General features: G+C 40.1%; 1 protein-coding gene across 4 annotated transcripts in view; it reads right to left on the bottom strand.

Moving 5' to 3' along the window:
- LOC122548600 (CUB and sushi domain-containing protein 1-like) overlaps positions 1–19265 on the bottom strand; it is a 2407075-nt gene that overhangs the window by 151480 nt on the left and 2236330 nt on the right. For all 4 annotated transcript variants that reach the window (XM_087978377.1, XM_087978362.1, XM_087978369.1 and 1 more), the window contains exons 51-52: positions 5601–5795; positions 3593–3766 (exon numbers count right to left, since the gene is read on the bottom strand). In XM_087978377.1, coding sequence (XP_087834503.1) covers positions 3593–3766; positions 5601–5795 — 369 coding nt within the window. The remainder of the gene's footprint in view (positions 1–3592; positions 3767–5600; positions 5796–19265) is intronic.

Below are 19265 nucleotides of genomic sequence, written 5' to 3'. Positions count from 1 at the left end.
GTGTCTTGGGTTGAGGGGTTGTGATGGAGGTGTGATGGGAAAGGGCTGGCGAATGTTTGCTCTTTTTGGAGATAAGATATCTCTTGGGTTGAGGTAAAACACCCTGTAGGACATGCAAAGGTATGTTTATGCATAAAAAATGCATAAACATATTGGGACTGCTCAAGTTGTCAAAGCAACATTCAAGAAAAATCCTAATTTTAAAATTATGTTTGTCTACAAAGAACTACTATAGGAATACTGATGAAAGACAAATTTCTATTTGCATAATAGACAGTTTCATTGGTTATTAAATTAAAATGTTTGTTTTCATAACGGATTAGTTGAAACAATTTCAATGTTTTTTCGATAATTGGGAGTGCTTTTCTTTTCAATTGTGACATCACAGGGATGGGTAAGCGACACGATATGCTATTAATTGGTCATGGAGGCTGTGAAAGCAGATGGCTGCTTCGTGTCTCAATCTTTATTTTTACGACAGCGCTTGAGCCCTGAAGCATGCTTTCCATACAGCCCTACCCAGATTCAGGGAATTGGGAGTCCTAGTTAGCTTAGAATTAGTCATTGGGAATAGGATCCATTATGGGTGTCTAGAAATAAATTACCATACTTCTCAAATTTGAAAATATACATTGATGCAATGGATATAAAAGAGAGAACAGAAAATAGTAACTTCTCCCAAATACACCAGCCATTGTGGCATCATAAAACGAAATGTAACATTAAGTCATGCAATGTGAAATGTTGTTTAAGTTGGAGACTGAGTCAGCTTAATCATGATCGTCAGTCCACAGTGGAGGCAATTGTCTGATTTCATGCTCCTGGCAGGACATCTCCCCTGCTCACTGTATAATGGAAAGTCAGATGTGTGTTCTGATCATTTCTCACTATTTAAATTAATACCCAGGGGTTATGCAGTATGTGCACCTACCTTTCCAGCATGGGGTATCAGTAGCAAGATTAGAGTGGTGCTGGAAAAGCACAGCAGGTCAGGCAGCATCCGAGGAGCAGGAAAATCAATGTTTCGGGCAAAAGCGCTTCATCAGGAATCATTGACCTTCTGTGCTTTTCCAGCACCATTCTAATTTTGACTTTAATCTCCAGTATCTGCAGTACCCACTTCCACCTGGGTTATCAGTGAGCTAGCTTCTCTGCTCAAGGCACTGAATGGGAATATGACATTTTGAAAAACATAATTATGGGCTGCAAAAGTTCAGAAGGAACTACATTTATTTTGATATTAGTGATCCACTCTACTGTCCTAGTTCAGGTACAGTGTGGGCTCACTGTACTACATTTACCTGAGTAAAAGTTGGTCTTAAGTAAACGTTGACGCATGACTTTTGGCCAAAAGAATCCTTAATTTTTCATTTACCTCAATTCATTATTGATTAACTCATTCAACTCTCCTGCATCAAGGCTTCGGTCAAAAAGTGGAACCATCAACCAGGCCTTCCCATTCTTTCTCATTCCCTGACCACCCCCTCCAAACAGCACTGAAACAGGGCCATCATTGCTGCCACTCTGTGTATGTCTCCATGTGTGTGTTTCTGAATGTGTGTGTGTGTTTCTGAATGCATGTGTGTGTGTGCGGATTCTTTTCAGAGACGTAGCTGCATTAGAATGATTACTTACGAAGGATGGTACAAAAAATGGGTGATTTTGAAATTTTGGCAAGAAGACACGAATGCTATGATGACAGAGGTACCATTGCAACTAGAGGGGCAATGAGTTAACCATCAAACATCAAATTGAGGGTGGCAGGTGGTTTAGTGATTAGCACTGCTGCCTCACAGAGCGAGGGACCTGGATTCGATTCTATCCTTGGATGTCGAGGGAGCTGATAGACTGGTGGTATTATTGCTGGACTCTTAATTCAGAGACACAGGCAATGTTCTGGGGACCTGGATTTGAATTCCACCAGGGTAGATGGCAGAATTTGAATTCAATAAAGTTCTGGAAATAAAGATCCAATGATAACAATGAAACCATTACTGACCATCAGCAAAGCCCATCTGGTTTACTCATGCCCTTTATGGAAGGACATCTGCCATCCACACCCGGTCTGGCCTACATGTGACTCCAGAGCCACAGCAATGTGGTTGACTCTTAACTGCCCTCTGGGCAATAAATGCTGGCCTAGCCAGCAATGCTCTCGTCTGGTGAATGAATAAAAAGAAACATTACTGCATGATGAGGAAAGTCAGATTATGGAACAGGGTGTATCTCCTTGACAGAACCCCTTAATAAAAAGGGAGAGAGTGTGAATGAAAGACAGATAGTGAATAAACATGTGGATTCTTTTGACAACTGTGTTGGGCAGATGTATTTTAATAAAAGTTAATCTCTCAGCAACATACTGTGTAAAAATTGAGCCTCTTAGGGAATGAATTTCAAACATTTTCAAGCATGTCAGTGAAGATATTTCTCCTCATCTCAGTTCTAAATGATCACCCCTAAACCTGAGGCTCCTCCCTCTCATGCTTGAGGCTCCTCAGTCAGAGGAAGCTTACTCTCAGATTTCACCCTGGTTGGGCCTCTTTAGAACCATGTATGTTTTTTACGCAAGTACTTTTCTTCTTCAGAGAATATAGTTCCATGTCCTCAGCCAATTATCATAGGTTAACTCTTTCAACCCAATCATCAAGATAGTGAATTTTCATTGTATTCACTTCAGTGCAAGAACATCTGACATACGTTGAAGAATCAATGCCCAATAGGAACAATATTCAAATATCCCAACAACATTTCACTTAGAGACAGCATGGTGGCTCAGTGGTTCGCACTGTTGCCTCTAAGCGCTCTGGATCTGGGTTTGATTTCAATCTCAGGCAACAATCTTTGCGGAGTTTGCACATTCTCCCTGTGTCTGTGTGGGTTTCCTCAGGGTGTTCTGGTTTCCTCCCACAGTCCAAAGATGTGCAGGTCAGGTGAATTGGCTATTCTGAATTGCCCAACGTGTTCAGGGATATGTAGGCGAGGTGCATTGTCTATGGGAAATGCAGGGTTACAGGAACAGGGTAGCGGGGTGTGTCTGAGTGGGTGCTTTTTGAAGGGTCAGTGTAAACTGATAGACCGAATGGCCTGCTTCCACGCTGTAGGGATTCTACGATTATTACATCCATGACAGAGAATAAGACTTCTATCTTATTATTTTGAGCCTAACTAAAATATTTCTCTCAAAGCTGGAAGGCCAATATTTTTACTTAGTGCATTACTTTATTTTTTATTTATTTCTATATCATTATATCAATGATATGGAGGAGCCAGTGTTGAACTGGGGTGGACAAAGTTAAAAATCACACAACACCAGGTTATAGCCGAACAGGTTTATTTGGAAGCACTAACTTTCAAAGCGCTGCTCCTTCATCAGGTGGTTTGTGTGAAGGAGCAGTGCTTCGAAAGCTAGTGCTTCCAAATAAACCTGTTGGATTATAACTTGGTGTTATGTGATTTTTAACTTTGTCCATTATATCAAGTTATACAGAATTTCAAGAGCAGTTTGGCTCGAGTTTTCAAATGCAACATACAAGTGTTATAGGATTCACTTGATATACTTCAGCTACAGGTCTCAATTGTCTAAGGTACATACCCAAGCATCTGGTTTCCATTCCACTCCACAGTCCATTTACTTGGCACTCTCGAACGTGAGATCCAGCCAGTGTGTACCCAGTGTTACAAGTAAAGATTGCAGTCGCCCCATATGTCTGCAGTGTTCCAATCCTGTTACCATTTGGTGGGGAAGGAAGATCTCCACATGAGACAACTGGTTTAAAAAAGAAGTCACAGAATTAAGACTGGAAGTAGGCCATTCAATCAATTAAGTCAGCTCCATCATTCAATGAGATCACGTCTGATGCAGATAATAACAATTCACTTTGGGAAAAAAACAAGCCCTCGTCACTCTTACCACTGAAGGAAAAAAAGTTTCTGATTATGCTCTCTTACACAATTATTAAATTTCACCTTAACCTTCCCTCATCTAAACAGAATGATTCCAGTTTCTATGGTCTTTTCACTTAACAGTAGTCACTCTCCCTTGCATCATTCAAGTAAATCTCAAAAGCACACTCTCCAAGGCTTTGACATACTTTGGCATACAAATGAGACATTTAATTCCTTTTTGTGCATTAAGTTTATGTCAAGTCATGCAATTTAAAATATTAAAAGCTCTGCCACAAATTTGGCAACTCTAACTATGTATGTGCTTCATAGAAATCTCAGTTCAATGCACATGCAGTAGAAAATCCTTTAAAAATTAGCATTAAAATAGCTGTTTACTTCTAAGTAATAGTTGAAGCAGATTTTGTCATTGGCCAGATAAGCATTTCTGCATTAAACATAGGAGTCACACATGCGGATCCTGCAGAACCTTTGACATAGCATTCTTTGAAGGAATTGCCTGGGAAATTAAAGATTCCACTGGGTAATTGCCCTGCACCTAGAACCCTCCAAAAGTATTCAGTTAAATCAGAGAATTCATAGACAAACACTGCAGTAAATATTCAAATATAAGTAGATATTCGGGAGGTTAGGTTTTAGGGTGGATAAAGAATTGAGCTGGAAGAAGCACAGCAGGTCAGGTAGCATCAGAGGAGGAGGAGACTTGACATTTCGGGTCAGAATCTTTCAGCAGTAAGGTGAGCAGCCTACTTTTGTGGCACACTAACCCCTACTCACTGCCACACTCACTGAGTCCAGAAGAAAGGTTCCAACTTGAAATGTCAACTCCCCTCCTTTTCTTATGTTGCCTGACCTGCTGGGCTTTTCCCAGCTTAATTCTTTAGCCACTCTGACTCTCCAGAATCTGCAGTTCTCAATACTTCAAAAGTTGGATTTTATAAAATCTGATATAACTCCTGAGTAATGATTTGACTGAACATCCAATATAACTCATACACCTCTTCTAGACCTCCACATTACATAAACCCTGATCTTACAACCCTGTTTCCCTCAGGATCCAAAATCATCTCCCATCCCTAGACGTGGTGACCCCTGCAAATGGACAATGTACCTGAAACCTCCTCCCCTGAATCCAATAGTGACCTGACCTGACCTCTGTTCTGTTCCCCTTGAGCACAACATACCACCTTATCCCCACCCCTCCACTTCCCATCCCAGATATCTTCCAGCAACAATAAACAGTCCAATACGTAACAGGCCTCCACTATTTAGTGCCCATCTTACCCATCTGCTATCCAAATGGTACTTTCCTCATTCCCACTGGACAACCTACTTTTGTGGCACAGTAACCACTATTCACCTGCCACTTTTACCTCACACTTACATTTGTAGGCTTTGTCAAAGTGGTCACCTGTAATGCTGTGCATCTCTATGCCACAGAAAGTAGCAACTGATTGCAGTGAAAAAGGAGATATAATTCCCTGTCCTCTAACTACTCTGCACTATGAGAGACCTGTTCAAATTTAAAGTATATTCTCCGCATGTTTGAAGAAACCTGGATTAGAATCTCTTGTCTGAAATGTGGATCACTTTCATTATGTATAATAGTTGTGTCTGCGCTTCCTCTGAAAATGTGGCCCAAATAATTTCCAATTGCACGATAACTATAAAGAAAAATCAAAGGCACTTGCTCTTACTTTTGCAATTTGCTTTCTCATTGGACCCACTCCATGTGCTGTTTGCGTGACACTGTATGACCTTGCTGCCCCTCAAGTAATAACCAGGTTTACAGCTTAACATGACTTTGTTTCCATATTCATTCATTGACCCATGAACGAGCCGCTTGACAACGTCTTTTGAAAGAATGGTTTCAATAGGAGGACATGACACAGCTGTGAGGGAAAAATAAATACAAATAAAAGGTGATCCATTATTATGATATTCAACACATAATTAACTCTACAAAGTCAACATTTACAGTGACATTTTATTGTTGCCATTTTATGTTTTCTCATATATTGTAATGATAAGAACACATCAATCAGACTGACAGGAGAGACTGTGGGAGAAAGAACTGGATTAAATTGAAATCCTCAAGGGTCTAAATTAGTCCTATTAAGACTCTCTTTAGACACTTTCTTTCTTCAATTGTGACAGGTTTTTATGGCAGCAATTTTAAAAAGCTTTCTCCAAGGTGGAGGGCAAGGACTTAATTCTTGACCAAGGTCATTTAGGTTTTTGATTGACCTGTTTCATTGCAAAGACATACCTTTTTTTATTTTTCTCCCATTTTTGATTGTAGAATAAAATGGAAAAGTGACTCTTTTAATAAAGGATTGTGCAAGGGCTTGCTCACCTTTTGAAAATAAATTCCCAGCATTCATTGTCAATGCTGTTTATACTGTTGCTTCTTCGAGCAGTGGGGGCAAGCTATTGCAGATAGATGGTACAAAGTAAGATTCAACCAACAATAAAGAGCTGACTGGTGTGTGGAACAGTGGCTACTTGTCAACAATATGTATTTGTTTATCAGGTAGCTATTCATCTTGTGGGTGGGAACAATACAGCCAGAAACCTTCAGACCTCTGTAAGGAGAATTGGTGCCCAGTATATGCTGGTGGTATGCAGATATCTAAAGCCTGAAGATAACCAATTTTTTTCCTTCACCAGTTGCTGTAAGCTGTGGCTTTTAATCTATAAGATAAAGACTTTATAATTTGTGAACGAGATACTCTACCTCACACAAAGAAGTTAAAACCACCCAGAGAAGACACAGATCAATAAGACTAAACCATGACAATTAAAAGGATCATCTCAGCAGATACAGAAAACTGGTCTGTATTTTGTTAACCTGAATCTAAAATGATAGGTCAACTGGGGAATTCTGCATTCTTTGATAAAACCTTTAACTTTTGAGATGACTCAGAGAATAGTAGGGTTTGATTTTTGGTACACTAACCCAGTGAGGCATGACACCATTAAATATTAAATCTATCTTTGGAAAATACTGATACTGTCACACATTACATAATTGTTCCATTATATTTCTTCAGCAAGCATCAAGTAATTTGCAACAAAACCTACAACAACAACTATAAGTCAAAAAACAAAAATCAAATGTACTTGACATTTACAAGGGTGACCTTAGAGGTTTATAAAACAATAAGGGGCAGGGATAGAGTAAATTGACAAGGTCTTTTCGCTGGGTTGGGGGAGTCCAGAACTAGAGGGCATAGGTTTAGGGTGGGAGGGGAAAATTTAAAAGGGACCCAACGGGCAACTTTTTCACGCAGATAGTGGTACGTGTATGAAATGAGCTGCCAGAGGAAATGGCGGAGGCTGGTACAATTGCAATATTTAAAAGGCATCTGGATGGGTATATGAATAGGAAGGGTTGACATGAATATTGGTCAAATGTTGGTAAATGGGATTAGATTAATTTAGGATATCTGGTCAGCATGGACGAGTTGTACAGAAAGGTCTGTTTCCATGCTGTACATCTCTATGACTTTATGATGAGGACCTGATTTCTTCTGGCACACATCTGTGACCACTGGCTTGGTAGATATTGAGTGGTGTTGTCTTTGTAATGTCTCAAATGACCTCATATTCATCTATGAAGTGCCAAAGGGTCTGTAAAGAATATAGTCTCCAGTCATTATGCATAATGGAGTTTAAAGCAGCAAAACATTGCATTTGTTTTTCACAGTAAAAATGAACCTGGTTGATAGATTCATAAAGTCATATAGCATGGAAACTGACCCTTTGGTCCAACTTGTCAGCACCGACCAGACATCTCAATCTGACATGGTCCCATTTACCTCTAAACCCTTCCTTTTCATATTCCTATCCAGATGTCTTTTAAATGTTGTAATTCTACCAGCCTCCACCACCTCTGCTGGCAGCTCATTCCATACACACACCACCCTACACATGAAAACTTATCCCTCAGGTCCTTCTTAAATCTTTTCCCTCTGACTTTAAACCTATGTCCTCTAGTTTTGGATTTCCCCAACCTCGGAAAAAGACCTTGGCTATTCACCCTATTCATGACCCTTGTGATTTTATAAACCTCAATAAGATTACCTCTCAGCCTCCAACATTCCAAGGAAAAAAGCCTGAGCCTATTTATCCTCCACTGTAACTCAAACCCTCCAGTCCCAGCATCATCCTTGTGAATCGTTTCTGCACCTGTCAAGTTTAACAGCATCCATCCTGTAGAGTGGCAACCAGAATTGTACACAGTATTCTAAAAGTGGCCTTACCAATATCCTGACTTATGTTCTGAAAAATGAAGGCAAGCATGCCAAATGTCTTCTTCACCTCCCTCATGACATGTGATTCTACTTACAAGGAAGAATGGACCTGCAACCTAAGATCTCTTTGATTGGTAACACTCCCCAGCGTCCTACCATTAACTGTATAAGTCCTGCTCTGGTTTGCCTTATCAAAGTGCAATTCTTCGCATTTAATTAAAATAAGTTCACCAATACCTTGTCACCTGGTTCTATAAACAATAAGGTGTCATGGCAACACACAGATCAGGAACACGCAGGTTCAGTTTCCAAAGTGCATTACTCACATTTACATTGGATGCCAAAATTGGATGCTGTGACCAAGGAAGGTGAAATATTGCCCAGAATCTCTGTCACTATTCACTAGACATGTGTGAATGTTGACTAGCGACAGAACCAAGTTCAACAACAAGACTTTTTTTCCCTAAAATATGTCTAAAATTACTGGAGGAATGATTAGATTAGATTGGATTACTTACAGTGTGGAAACAGGCCCTTCGGCCCAACAAGTCCACACCGACCCGCCAAAGCGCACCCATCCAGACCCATTCCCCTACATTTACCCCTGTACCTAACACTACAGGCAATTTAGCATGGCCAATTCACCTAACCTGCACATTTTTGGACTGTGGGAGGAAACCGGAGCACCCGGAGGAAACCCACGCAGACACGGGGAGAATGTGCAAACTCCACACAGTCGGTCGCCTGAGGCGGGAATTGAACCCGGGTCTCTGGCGCTGTGAGGCAGCAGTGCTAACCACTGTGCCACCGTGCTGCCCACTAATAAGTTCACCAATACCTTGAGGGCATGAGGAACAGAAATAAACGAGTACCCACAGTACCAGAGGCAAGCACACATGATGTACAACAGGAATGGCTAAATCAGTAAGCCATTCTTTATGAAGCAATTTGTCACTGCCCTTAATGCACCGAGAGAGAGATTCCTTCATACATATCTGAAAAGACATCACCAATTTCAGACTGGAGAAGAAAAGGAGAAATAGCAAATACAGGTCGTTCTGCTATAACACAATAGCTGCGTGCTCCTGCGACCCTGCTTTATAGAAATTGCTATACCCGTTCAGTAGAAAGTTCGCGTTATCCAAATAGCAGTCACAATCTGCCAATTGCATTATAGCTGATTCATAGTAACGAAATGCGCGTTATACCAGAATGACAAGTAAAAGTCTATATTCTGTCAATGAGAATGGGGGAAACAAATTTCAGCCATTATATGAAATTGGGTAACCACTTTGGAACACTGGCATCTTCGAAACTGAAACTTGTATTCTTTATTCTGAGGGAAATTCAAGTGGACTCTTGATCAATGCTGACAACAGTCACAAGATAATCAGACATTTGCGAAGAAGTACTGAAACATGATTAAGATCTATTCAGACAACACCAAAGTGGTTATATCTGTAAAATGTTTTTCTGTGCTATAATTTAAGCCATTTGTTCTAAAGACATGAGGGGACTGAAAAAGTCTATTAAAGAACAATTTGCAGAAGCAATCTAAAATGTAAGCATAACTCAAAAGATAATTAAGTAGTAAATATTCAGACAATGAACACAAAAAGACAGCAGCAAGCACTGGCAATAGCAGTAGCCTAGGGGAGAGCTCACCTAAAGGTAAATCCCTTGTGAGGTCATGTGAGGAATGCAGAGAGGAGGAATTGCTGGCTCACAAGGAGTTTTCTGAGTGGTTAGAAGGTCTGCCAAAGGGCTTAAGATTATTTGTAACAAGCTAACTAGAGTTATTTAAAGAAATAAGAGAAGGTTAATGGGAACAATTGTGATAATGTGACAAATATAGACTTCCAAAATATATTTGATACAGTGCCACACAACAGATTTTTCAGCAAAGTTACATCTCGTGGAATGGAAAAGGAAAATAGCAGCATAGATATGGAATTAGCAGAGCAATAGAAACATGAGAAATGGTTAATGGGTGCTATTAGGCAAGGGGAACAGTTTTAACTTGTTTGCCGTGGGTTAATATTGGAACACTTGTTTTTACAATCATATTAATGACATGATCAGGGCATAATTTCACAAGTTGCAGACAAAACTAGGAAGAATTGTGATCTGTTAAGAGGGTAGTGTTGGATTTCCCAATGGGCATAGATAAGTTGGTGGAATGGGCAGTCAGGTGGCAAATGAAGTTCTGTGCGGAAAAATGTGAAGTTTGTTGTTTTGATAGGAAGAACATGGAGAGACAATATAATTCAATGGTTACATCCAAAGGGAGAGTAGGGGCAGAGGAACATGTGTGTAAATGTACATAAATAATTGAAGGTAGCATGGCAGGTACAGAGTATGTCATTCCTGAAGAAGGGCTAATGCCCGAAACGTCGATTCTCCTGTTCCCTAGATGCTGCCTGACCTGCTGCGCTTTTCCAGCAACACATTTCCATCTCTGATCTCCAGCATCTGCAGACCTCACTTTCTCCACAGAGTATGTTTAATAAAGTATAAAATATTCTCAGCTTTAAATAGTGAGATAAAGTACAGCAGCAAGGCAGTTATGTCGAATTTCTATAAATCACTGATTTATCTTTAGTCAGAGTACAGAATCCAATTCTGGGCAACGTACTTGAGGGGTGATTGAACAACATGAGAAATATTGCAGAAAAGAATGGTTCCGGAAACGTGCAGTTACAAAGATAGATTGGAGAGCCTTTGTTTAGAGACAGGAGGCTGAGAGGAGATGTGCAGAGGCATTCAAAACCATCAGGGGTCAGACCGCAGTAAGTAGGGAGAACCTGTTCTCACTTGTGATGGCACTGAGAAAGAGAGGGCTCAGATTTAAAATATTCAGTGAAGGAAATAAACCTGGGAAGGAAATTATACTCCACAATCACCTAGTAAAGGAGTAGCACTCTGAAAGCTAGTGCTTCCAAATAAACCTGTTGGATTATAACTTGGTGTTGTGTGATTTTTAACTTTGTCCACTCCAGTCCAACACCAGCACCTCCAAATCATGACAGAAACCTGGCTATTATATGCTTTTTTGGGGGGGATGTGGGCATTGCTGTCAAGTCATTTGTTCTTATCCCAAGTTGCCCTTGAATTGACTGGCTCTCAATGCAATTTCAGAAGACAATTAAAAGTGAGACACATTGCTCTGGATCTGGAGTCACAGTTAGGCCAGACAAATTAAGACAACAGGTTTCCATCTTTACAGATCTCAATGCAGCAGATAGGTCTTCATGGCAATTAGCAATGGCCACATGACAGAAAATGTTTTCATGCCACAGGTCATTAAGCTCTGCAGAGTACTGCCTGGGTTTGTGTTGGTGGCAGGATCAATTGAAGCTTTTACAAGGAAATGATGTTATCTGAAAAGGAAGTATTACAGAAGAAAAGACAGGGGAATGACAGCAGGGAGAATACTCATTCAAAGAGCCAGTGCAAACCTGATGGGCAAAATGGTCTCCTACTGCAACATAAAAATGCTGTGATTCCACAATGTGGCTGGAGTTCAAATGAGTCAGTTTCCAGCCTGCTCGATGTCTTCTCGCATAACAACACCCTTTAACAGCCACCTGAAAAATTGCTGTAACTAAACACTCAATGGAAATTCATGCTTGTACAAACTGCAACTTCCATGCAAGTTCAAGTTGCTGTCAAGCTTGGAGACAAACTGTTGAATAACATGGAGAGCCACTCCCAAGGCACACACTCATCTTCTGCAGTTTGCTCACCAACAGATCAATGGATTTTATGATACCCAAACTCACAGGAATGTCAGTTGTGTATTGCAAGTGGTACACATTGCTGTTTCATTAGCATGTCAGCATGCTTCAATGTTATCCAGCTTTCACATTCATACATCTCTCCTTTCTCTCCAAGCAGGAGAGAGCACTGAACACAGGGAGAAGCTGAGAATGAGTTCTTCAGTCACATCCGTCTTGACAGCTACAAAGGAGCTGGTTTTGGAGATAAGCTGGATCTCCACATGCGTGGCCTTTAGAGAACTACAGGGTGCCAGAATTAAATATATTTCACAGCAACATGAAGAACAACACTCACTTGCATTGACGTGGTGTCACCATCCATTAAAACATGATCTACAAAATGAAAGCTTTTAACAGCCTCACTTTGACAGTTCTAATTCACATTTTATTTATCCCAGAGATCTTGTGATTATTCAGTCAGTGGTGTCTTCAGAAGAAACCATTCATTTTGAAGGTCGGTGGGACCATCAAGCTGGAGAGATAATGCAAGAGAGGAAGAGTAGGTCATGGAGGCAGGTACAGCAATGGCGAGTCGTTGGCAGATGTGTCAGCTCGTGTTAGCATTTCCAGCTCGATCATATACAATTCAAAAATGGATTGAAGGGATTTGCCTGTGGCATGAGTGCTATGATATTTTAGGCTTTGTGGTAATTTTATGTGAATAGAAACAGTAGCCAGTTGTATGAGGCGTGATGCCCATTACATCAGTGAGTGAGACACCCAGATAAAAATCATTAACAAGGGTAATTTTCTGCAGATCAAAACTGCCAATATATGCCTGAAACCTGAAGGATAGCTGCTATCTTCAATAATGATGATGATATCACAACATATGTCTGTTTTGACGAACAAGAACTTGCTGATATTTTGTTAGTATCAGCTGCATTCCATTGCGTATTTGTTAGTCACCCTACTTAGACACATGATGCTTTGAGCATCATGCTATTAAACTGACCATTGACAATGGAGTACCAAATTCAATCCACTTTTCCACAGCTATGGATGTTCCAGTGAAAATTCTCTCTATTCTGCTCATCAGGCTGACAGGTCGTCATTTTTACACTACATTTGAGTTTTCTTTCCGTCCAAAGAACATCACGACCTTCCTTTGAAGGCTTGGTTGGTGTCAAGGTACTTGCAAGCACTCTATTCACGGAGTCCCAAACATGTTGATTAATGATCCGGTCTACTTTCATGCAACTTGCAACAAATCATGAGATCACCGATGCTACTTGACTATCTCTTGATGATGACTGGTGCAGAATTCGCAGCTTTGTCATTTCCAAGTTACATGTCACACCATACTGAGTTAAGATTTGAATACTACAGGCACCTTGCTTTTACATATGCTCCATGAGCCACTCTCATTGCAGGCTATGGTGAATGCTCAAAACCTATACACCTCATTTCTTCAAACCCAGCAAATGGAACAGTCATCGTCCTTCAGTATTGTCCCAATTATTGAGTTCGGGACCAGTCTCTGAGCTCTCTCCCTGATGTGGGGGTATTGACATTGATGCAAACTTTTTGTCTTTATTGCCTGCTCCAGGCTTGCAGCCTGCAGCCCATGTCCTATAGCACTGGCTTTGGCATGCCCAGCTAGCTGTCTAATTGGGATCACTGGTTCTGTGCACTCAGTGCTTTGAGACACTCAACTAATCACTGACATCTTTTGAACCATCTAGTGGAGCTCAGATTTCATTACAAATGACTTGGAGGTAGACCATACTGATTTGGAATTATATCACCATTCCTCTACTGTCCCTGGGTTGAAAACCCAGAGATCCCTCTCTAACAATATTGTTCACCTAAACCAAATTGTCTGCAGCAGTTCAAGAAGAAAGCTCACAATGAATTTCTCAATGGTAATTAGGAATGAACAATAAATACTGGACCAGTGAGTGAAGACCAAACCCTTATATTTTCTTTCTTAAAAAAAATGAATATCAGTAGTTTCAGAATAGTCCATCGCTGAGTGAAAGATGTTTTTCTAAAGCAGACTGCTTGTTAGAAATCCAATGTATTTGTCTGGATTGCCTTATGTCAAGATATCTTGTTTATTACATTGGTGGTGCATTCTTTCTTCATTTGCAACTCCATATTAATGCAAAGAAATTCTATCCATATATTCACCTTTTTTTGACATTGTTTGTGAAGGGAAAACCAGTAAAGCCTGAACGTAAAGGAACTTGTCCAAACTGGAGTTCCATGGTACAGTATTAAAGATGAATTCAGATTAATTTCACTTTTTCCAGGTTTAGGGAGCAGCTGAAACTGCCATCTCCACCTTAAGCTCCTGTCCCTCTAAAATACAATGTGCTTTTCCCACACTTCTTCTTTTCTTTGCACCAAGTTTTATCAGGAGCCACAGAGCACCATCAATGTGGAAATGGCTATGGAAGGCTGACCCCGAGGAGTCTGAGTCACATTTCCAGTGATAACTGGTACTCATGTGGCTCATGTGCTTCACCTTCTTTGGGTATCTCTGGTAGATTCCCTCAATGGTGCCATTAGCCACAACCTTTGACAGTAGCCCTTGTCTCCAAGGAGTTATCCACTGACTCTGCTTTGAAGCGTAAATGTCTGTGGAAGACCTGACTGTGCAGCATGACTACAATCTCCCTGGTTATCTTGCAGCACTATCTCAACGGTTGCAGACCCACTGACCACTGACAGACTGCAATCGTTTTACTTTATGAATGTTTCTGGATAATTCAAAGCTGTCTTTGTTGTGGAAAAGGTGGTAGTCAGCAGATTATTGGCAGCTTCCTCACAAGTCAGCAGTCTCTAGTGTTTTAACCTACTACCTATACAGAAATCCAGTACATCAAGTTAAACTATCATGTGAATGAACCAATTAAATAGCATTAATAGTCTATCTATTGCAAAGGATTGTGGTCATATACTAGACATACCTGTGATCTAAACAGTCGAAAAATGGATTAAGATTTTGAGAATTTTATTTGAAGAGTGAAGTGAGTTTATTGAAATTGCTAGGGGTGGGAGTTGGTGGGAGTCATTAGGTTTTGTAGAGGTAACAGCTGGAGAAGTGCTGCCATTGTGGAGTTAAACAGAACACAAGAACATGTCATTGTAAGTCGGACCAAGGGAAGAGAAACAAGTGTAAACTGACTGGAATAAAGCTCAATATAATTATTTCTCAGACAGAATTAATAGTGTACTGCCAGATCAGCTTGCAGTATAATTGAACAAGTTCAAAACAGTTAATGTACCATAGCCAATTAGTCTACAATCTCAACATTTTACTTTCCACGTGCTTGATACAAGGATAAATAAATGAAATAGAGACTTGCATTTATGTAGCAACTTGTAAGATATCATGATGTCCCCAAAGTGCTTATGAGAAGCCTAATGGAAATCATGATTATGGATGAACAAAACAACTGAACCATCACAGCCTCATCAAACTGAAGGACTGCAGAAGAATCATTTAATTTTACGGTGAACATATTTGACAATATCCCCTCCAGCTAAGGAACAATTTAAGAAAAACTGCTCCACTGAATGTACCAAGGTCAGAAAAGTTAGCACTTTAATGAAGAAATCTGTTACCTCTTGTCTGCTGAATTATGGAGAAGATAGTTGTCACATAAGAGCAATAAATCATGTCAAAGATGATTGGAAATAGATGCAAATGCAGCAAAGTAAAGCAGAAAACCTTGTGCAGTAATTCATTTTATTAGGCAGCACTTGTGTATCTTTATTGTGTAACTGCATTTTCTACAACTTAATCGAATCTGAAGTGCAAAAGTATGAGTTGAATGCCTTTCAATTCAAATGATTCATTCCTCTACAAAACTTGCTACTCAAATATAGAACTGATAAATAGAATTCATGTTAGATAGCAACCAGAGGCCATCGTTTAAAACATAATAGAAAAGAGTGCTGCAAAGCCACTGAAAGGACAAAATACTATGGATGTAGAACATCAGGGAAAAAAAACAAAATTGCTGGAAATTCTCAGCAAATCAGTTAAAATCTGTGGAGAGGAACAATTTGAAGGTTTTAAGTCATTATGACCATCAGATTCATCAATGGTTCAGTTGTATTGAAAGAGAGGAAGAGGAGGGAAACAGCAGTAGTAGTAAGGGATTTGTTAGATGAAGGAAGAGACAGGAATTTCTGTGGCTAAGGATGTGACCCCAGGAAGGTATGTAACCTCCTCAGTGCGAGGGTCCTAGATGTCATGGAAGAGGCTACTAGACATTGATTGTGGCCCATATTAGTACGCAAAAAAGGGATTGAGGCCCTGAAAATAATCTGTAGCAGGCTGGAAGGAGATTGAAAAGCAGAACACAGGGACTGTTCCTCACGCTAGTGAGCATAGAAATAAAACAGAGATTGGAGAGCGTAGGATTTCTGAGTCATGGATTAATGAAAGGGAAATTAGGCTGGACAGATTTATTGGAGTTTTTCAGGATAATGGAGAACCAGTGGATATACTTGGATTTTCAGAAGACTTTTGATAAAGTACCACACAGGTTAGAAAATCAAATTAGACAGAGCACATGGGATTGGGGGAAAGTACAGATATGGATTGTGAATTTATTAGCGGGTAGATAGCAGAGTGTAGGAATAAATAGACCATTCTCAGGGTGGCAGACTGTAACTAGCGAGATAGTACTCAGTTCACCACTGTTCAAATGAATCCAAATCAATGATTTGGATGTGGGGGCCAATTGCAATATAATCTAATTTATTGGTGACACCAAACTGGGTGGAAGTATGAACTGTGATAGTGATGGGAGTAGGTGTCAAGACAACTTGAACAGGATAAATGAATTAGATGGGTTGGAAAGTGCAGACATCGCAAGGGGCCCAAGTATTCTTATTCATGAGTCACTTAAAGTTGGCATGCAGGTGCAGCCAGTAATCAGGAAGTCAAATCAAGAGTAAAGATATCTCGCTGCAGTTGTATATAGCTTTAGCGATGCCTCACACAGTGTACAATTTTGGTACCCTTATCCAAGGAAGTATAAACTTACTGAAAAGGGAGTACAACAGAGGTTCACCAGATTAATTTCATGGATGGCTGGATTGTCATCCAAGGAGATATTGAGAAAACTCCATCTGTGCTTCCTAGAGTTTCAAAGAACAGGGTGTGGCCTCATGGAAACTTACAAAGTTCTTATAGTGTGAGACAGGAGTCTAAAGTAAAGGAATGGGATCTTAGTCTACAGGAGTAGGCCATTTAAGACTGAGATGAAGAGGAATTTCTTCACTGAGTGTGGTGTATCTTTGTAATTTTCTACCCCTGAGGACTAAGACAGGTCAAGCATTGAGAATGCTGCAGACAGAAGTCAATAGATGCTGAAGACTAAAGGCATCAAGAGCATGTGGAGATAATGCAGGAAAGTGGCCTTAGTCATGATCTAATTGAATGGGAGAGCAGGTTTGATGGGATGAATGGCTTACATCTGTTCCTAATTAGCGGGTGCATTCTCTGCTGGTTAGGATTATATCTAGCACAAAGGAAAATAGTTGTGACTATTGGAGATCAATCATCCCAGTCCAAGGATGTCACAGCAGGAGTTCTTCGGGATAGCATCCTCCTATCTTCAGCTACTCTGTCAATGTCCTTGCCTCAACTATATAGTAAGAAATGGTGATGTTCATTGATGATTGCTCTATGTTCAGTTCCATTTGCAAATCATTACATTCTGAAGTTGTCCATGTCTAAATGCTGCAGACTTGGACAATAAGCAAGCTGACCTATTTAGTGGCAAGTAATGGGCAATTACTTTTTCAAATAAGAATCTAACCATTGTCCCTTAACTTCAATGGCATTACCATTGTTGAATCCCCCAAAATTCAATATCCTTGGCATTATTACTGACAGAAAGTGAACTTGAACAGTCATGCAAACACTGTCAACAACAGCAGATCAGAGATGAGGGATTCTATAGCCACATAGATACATTCTTGCATCAGTCCACCATCTCCAAGCACAATTAAAAGGGTGTGATAGAATACACTCCATTTGTTAGATAGCTGAAACTACAACAATATTAAAGATGTTCCACACCATCTAATACAAAGCAACTTGTTTTCTTGGCCCCCATTCCACCACTTTCATTCTCTTCACCTCTGGTGCAACTGAGCATGTGTGTGCCTCATTCACAAGATGCACTGCAGTATCTCAACAAAGCTCCTTCAAAAGCACCATCCAAACCTATGACTTTTACCACTAGAAGGACAACTGTAACATTTACATAGGAATCCTATATCCGACAAACTGCCTACTAAATGACACACCATCCTGACTTCGAACCATATCACTGTTCCTTCAATGTCGCTGGGGAAAAATCCTGAAATTGCCTTCCTAACATCATTGTGAGCATCCCTAAATCTCAAGAACTGTTGTGAGACAAGACAGGAGTTCACCACAGCTTATTCTCTGGGGCAATTAAGGATGGGAAATAAATGCTGAGCAGTGACGTCCATATCCCATGAACAAATAAGAAAAAGAAAACGAGAAGTGAATTGAACTGGCTAAGGACTGGTATCTTTGATTAAGGGGAGCTTGATAAGTAACTGGTTAAAGGTGCTTCAGCAAATGCTTTAATATCCCTTTTTTTCATGTCGGGCTCTCTCATTACTGAGGAGGTGGCAGAACCTTGTATTGGTAATTGATTGTGGGATTCCTCAGTTATGTCTATAACATGCCTCTTTCACTGTTTCGCATTTTGGTAGCAACTTTGCCAGATTGGCACCTCCTTTTTTTTTATTATGCCTGACATTATCTTGAAATGATGTTAAAAAGCTCACATTAAGCTCATGGAGCCACCCTAGTTCAACATTCATGACAGATTAAACAATATATTGCTTTTCCATTCATACAACCTGTTCAAATTTGTACACTGTCTCTCTGTTAATTCAACCTAGTAAACCTTTTGCCCTCTACTGTAAACAAGTATTGTGTTACGCTGTGTAAGATAACCTCAAGATATTTCCTTCTATTCAGCATTGTGTTAAGCTATTCCACTGAACTGAAAGGGAAGATTTTTGAACCGATAATCTTTGAAGAAATTACAGAACCTCACGACATGAACCCATAATCTTTGTTGTGCCTCTTTAACCCCAAGTTATGGCATTAATATACTTTTTGCTGATTTTCTGTCCAATCAGAGAGGGTCACTGAGACGAGATTCTGGATATATCAAAGAAAGGATTCCTATTGAAGGCTCAGAATTAAAATGGCTGAACTAAGAGATCGATCCCTCAGGCTGTACAACAACGGAAATGGAGATGAGACCTAGAAAGTTTGATCCCTGAGTCTCTGACTTTCACCTTAGGAGCCTCCTAC

Source organism: Chiloscyllium plagiosum, unplaced genomic scaffold (assembly GCF_037043375.1).
Source record: "Chiloscyllium plagiosum isolate Xiang-an unplaced genomic scaffold, Cpla_swu_hap1 HiC_scaffold_3, whole genome shotgun sequence".
Lineage (NCBI taxonomy): Eukaryota > Metazoa > Chordata > Chondrichthyes > Orectolobiformes > Hemiscylliidae > Chiloscyllium > Chiloscyllium plagiosum.
This window is presented reverse-complemented; position numbering and strand designations above follow the sequence as displayed.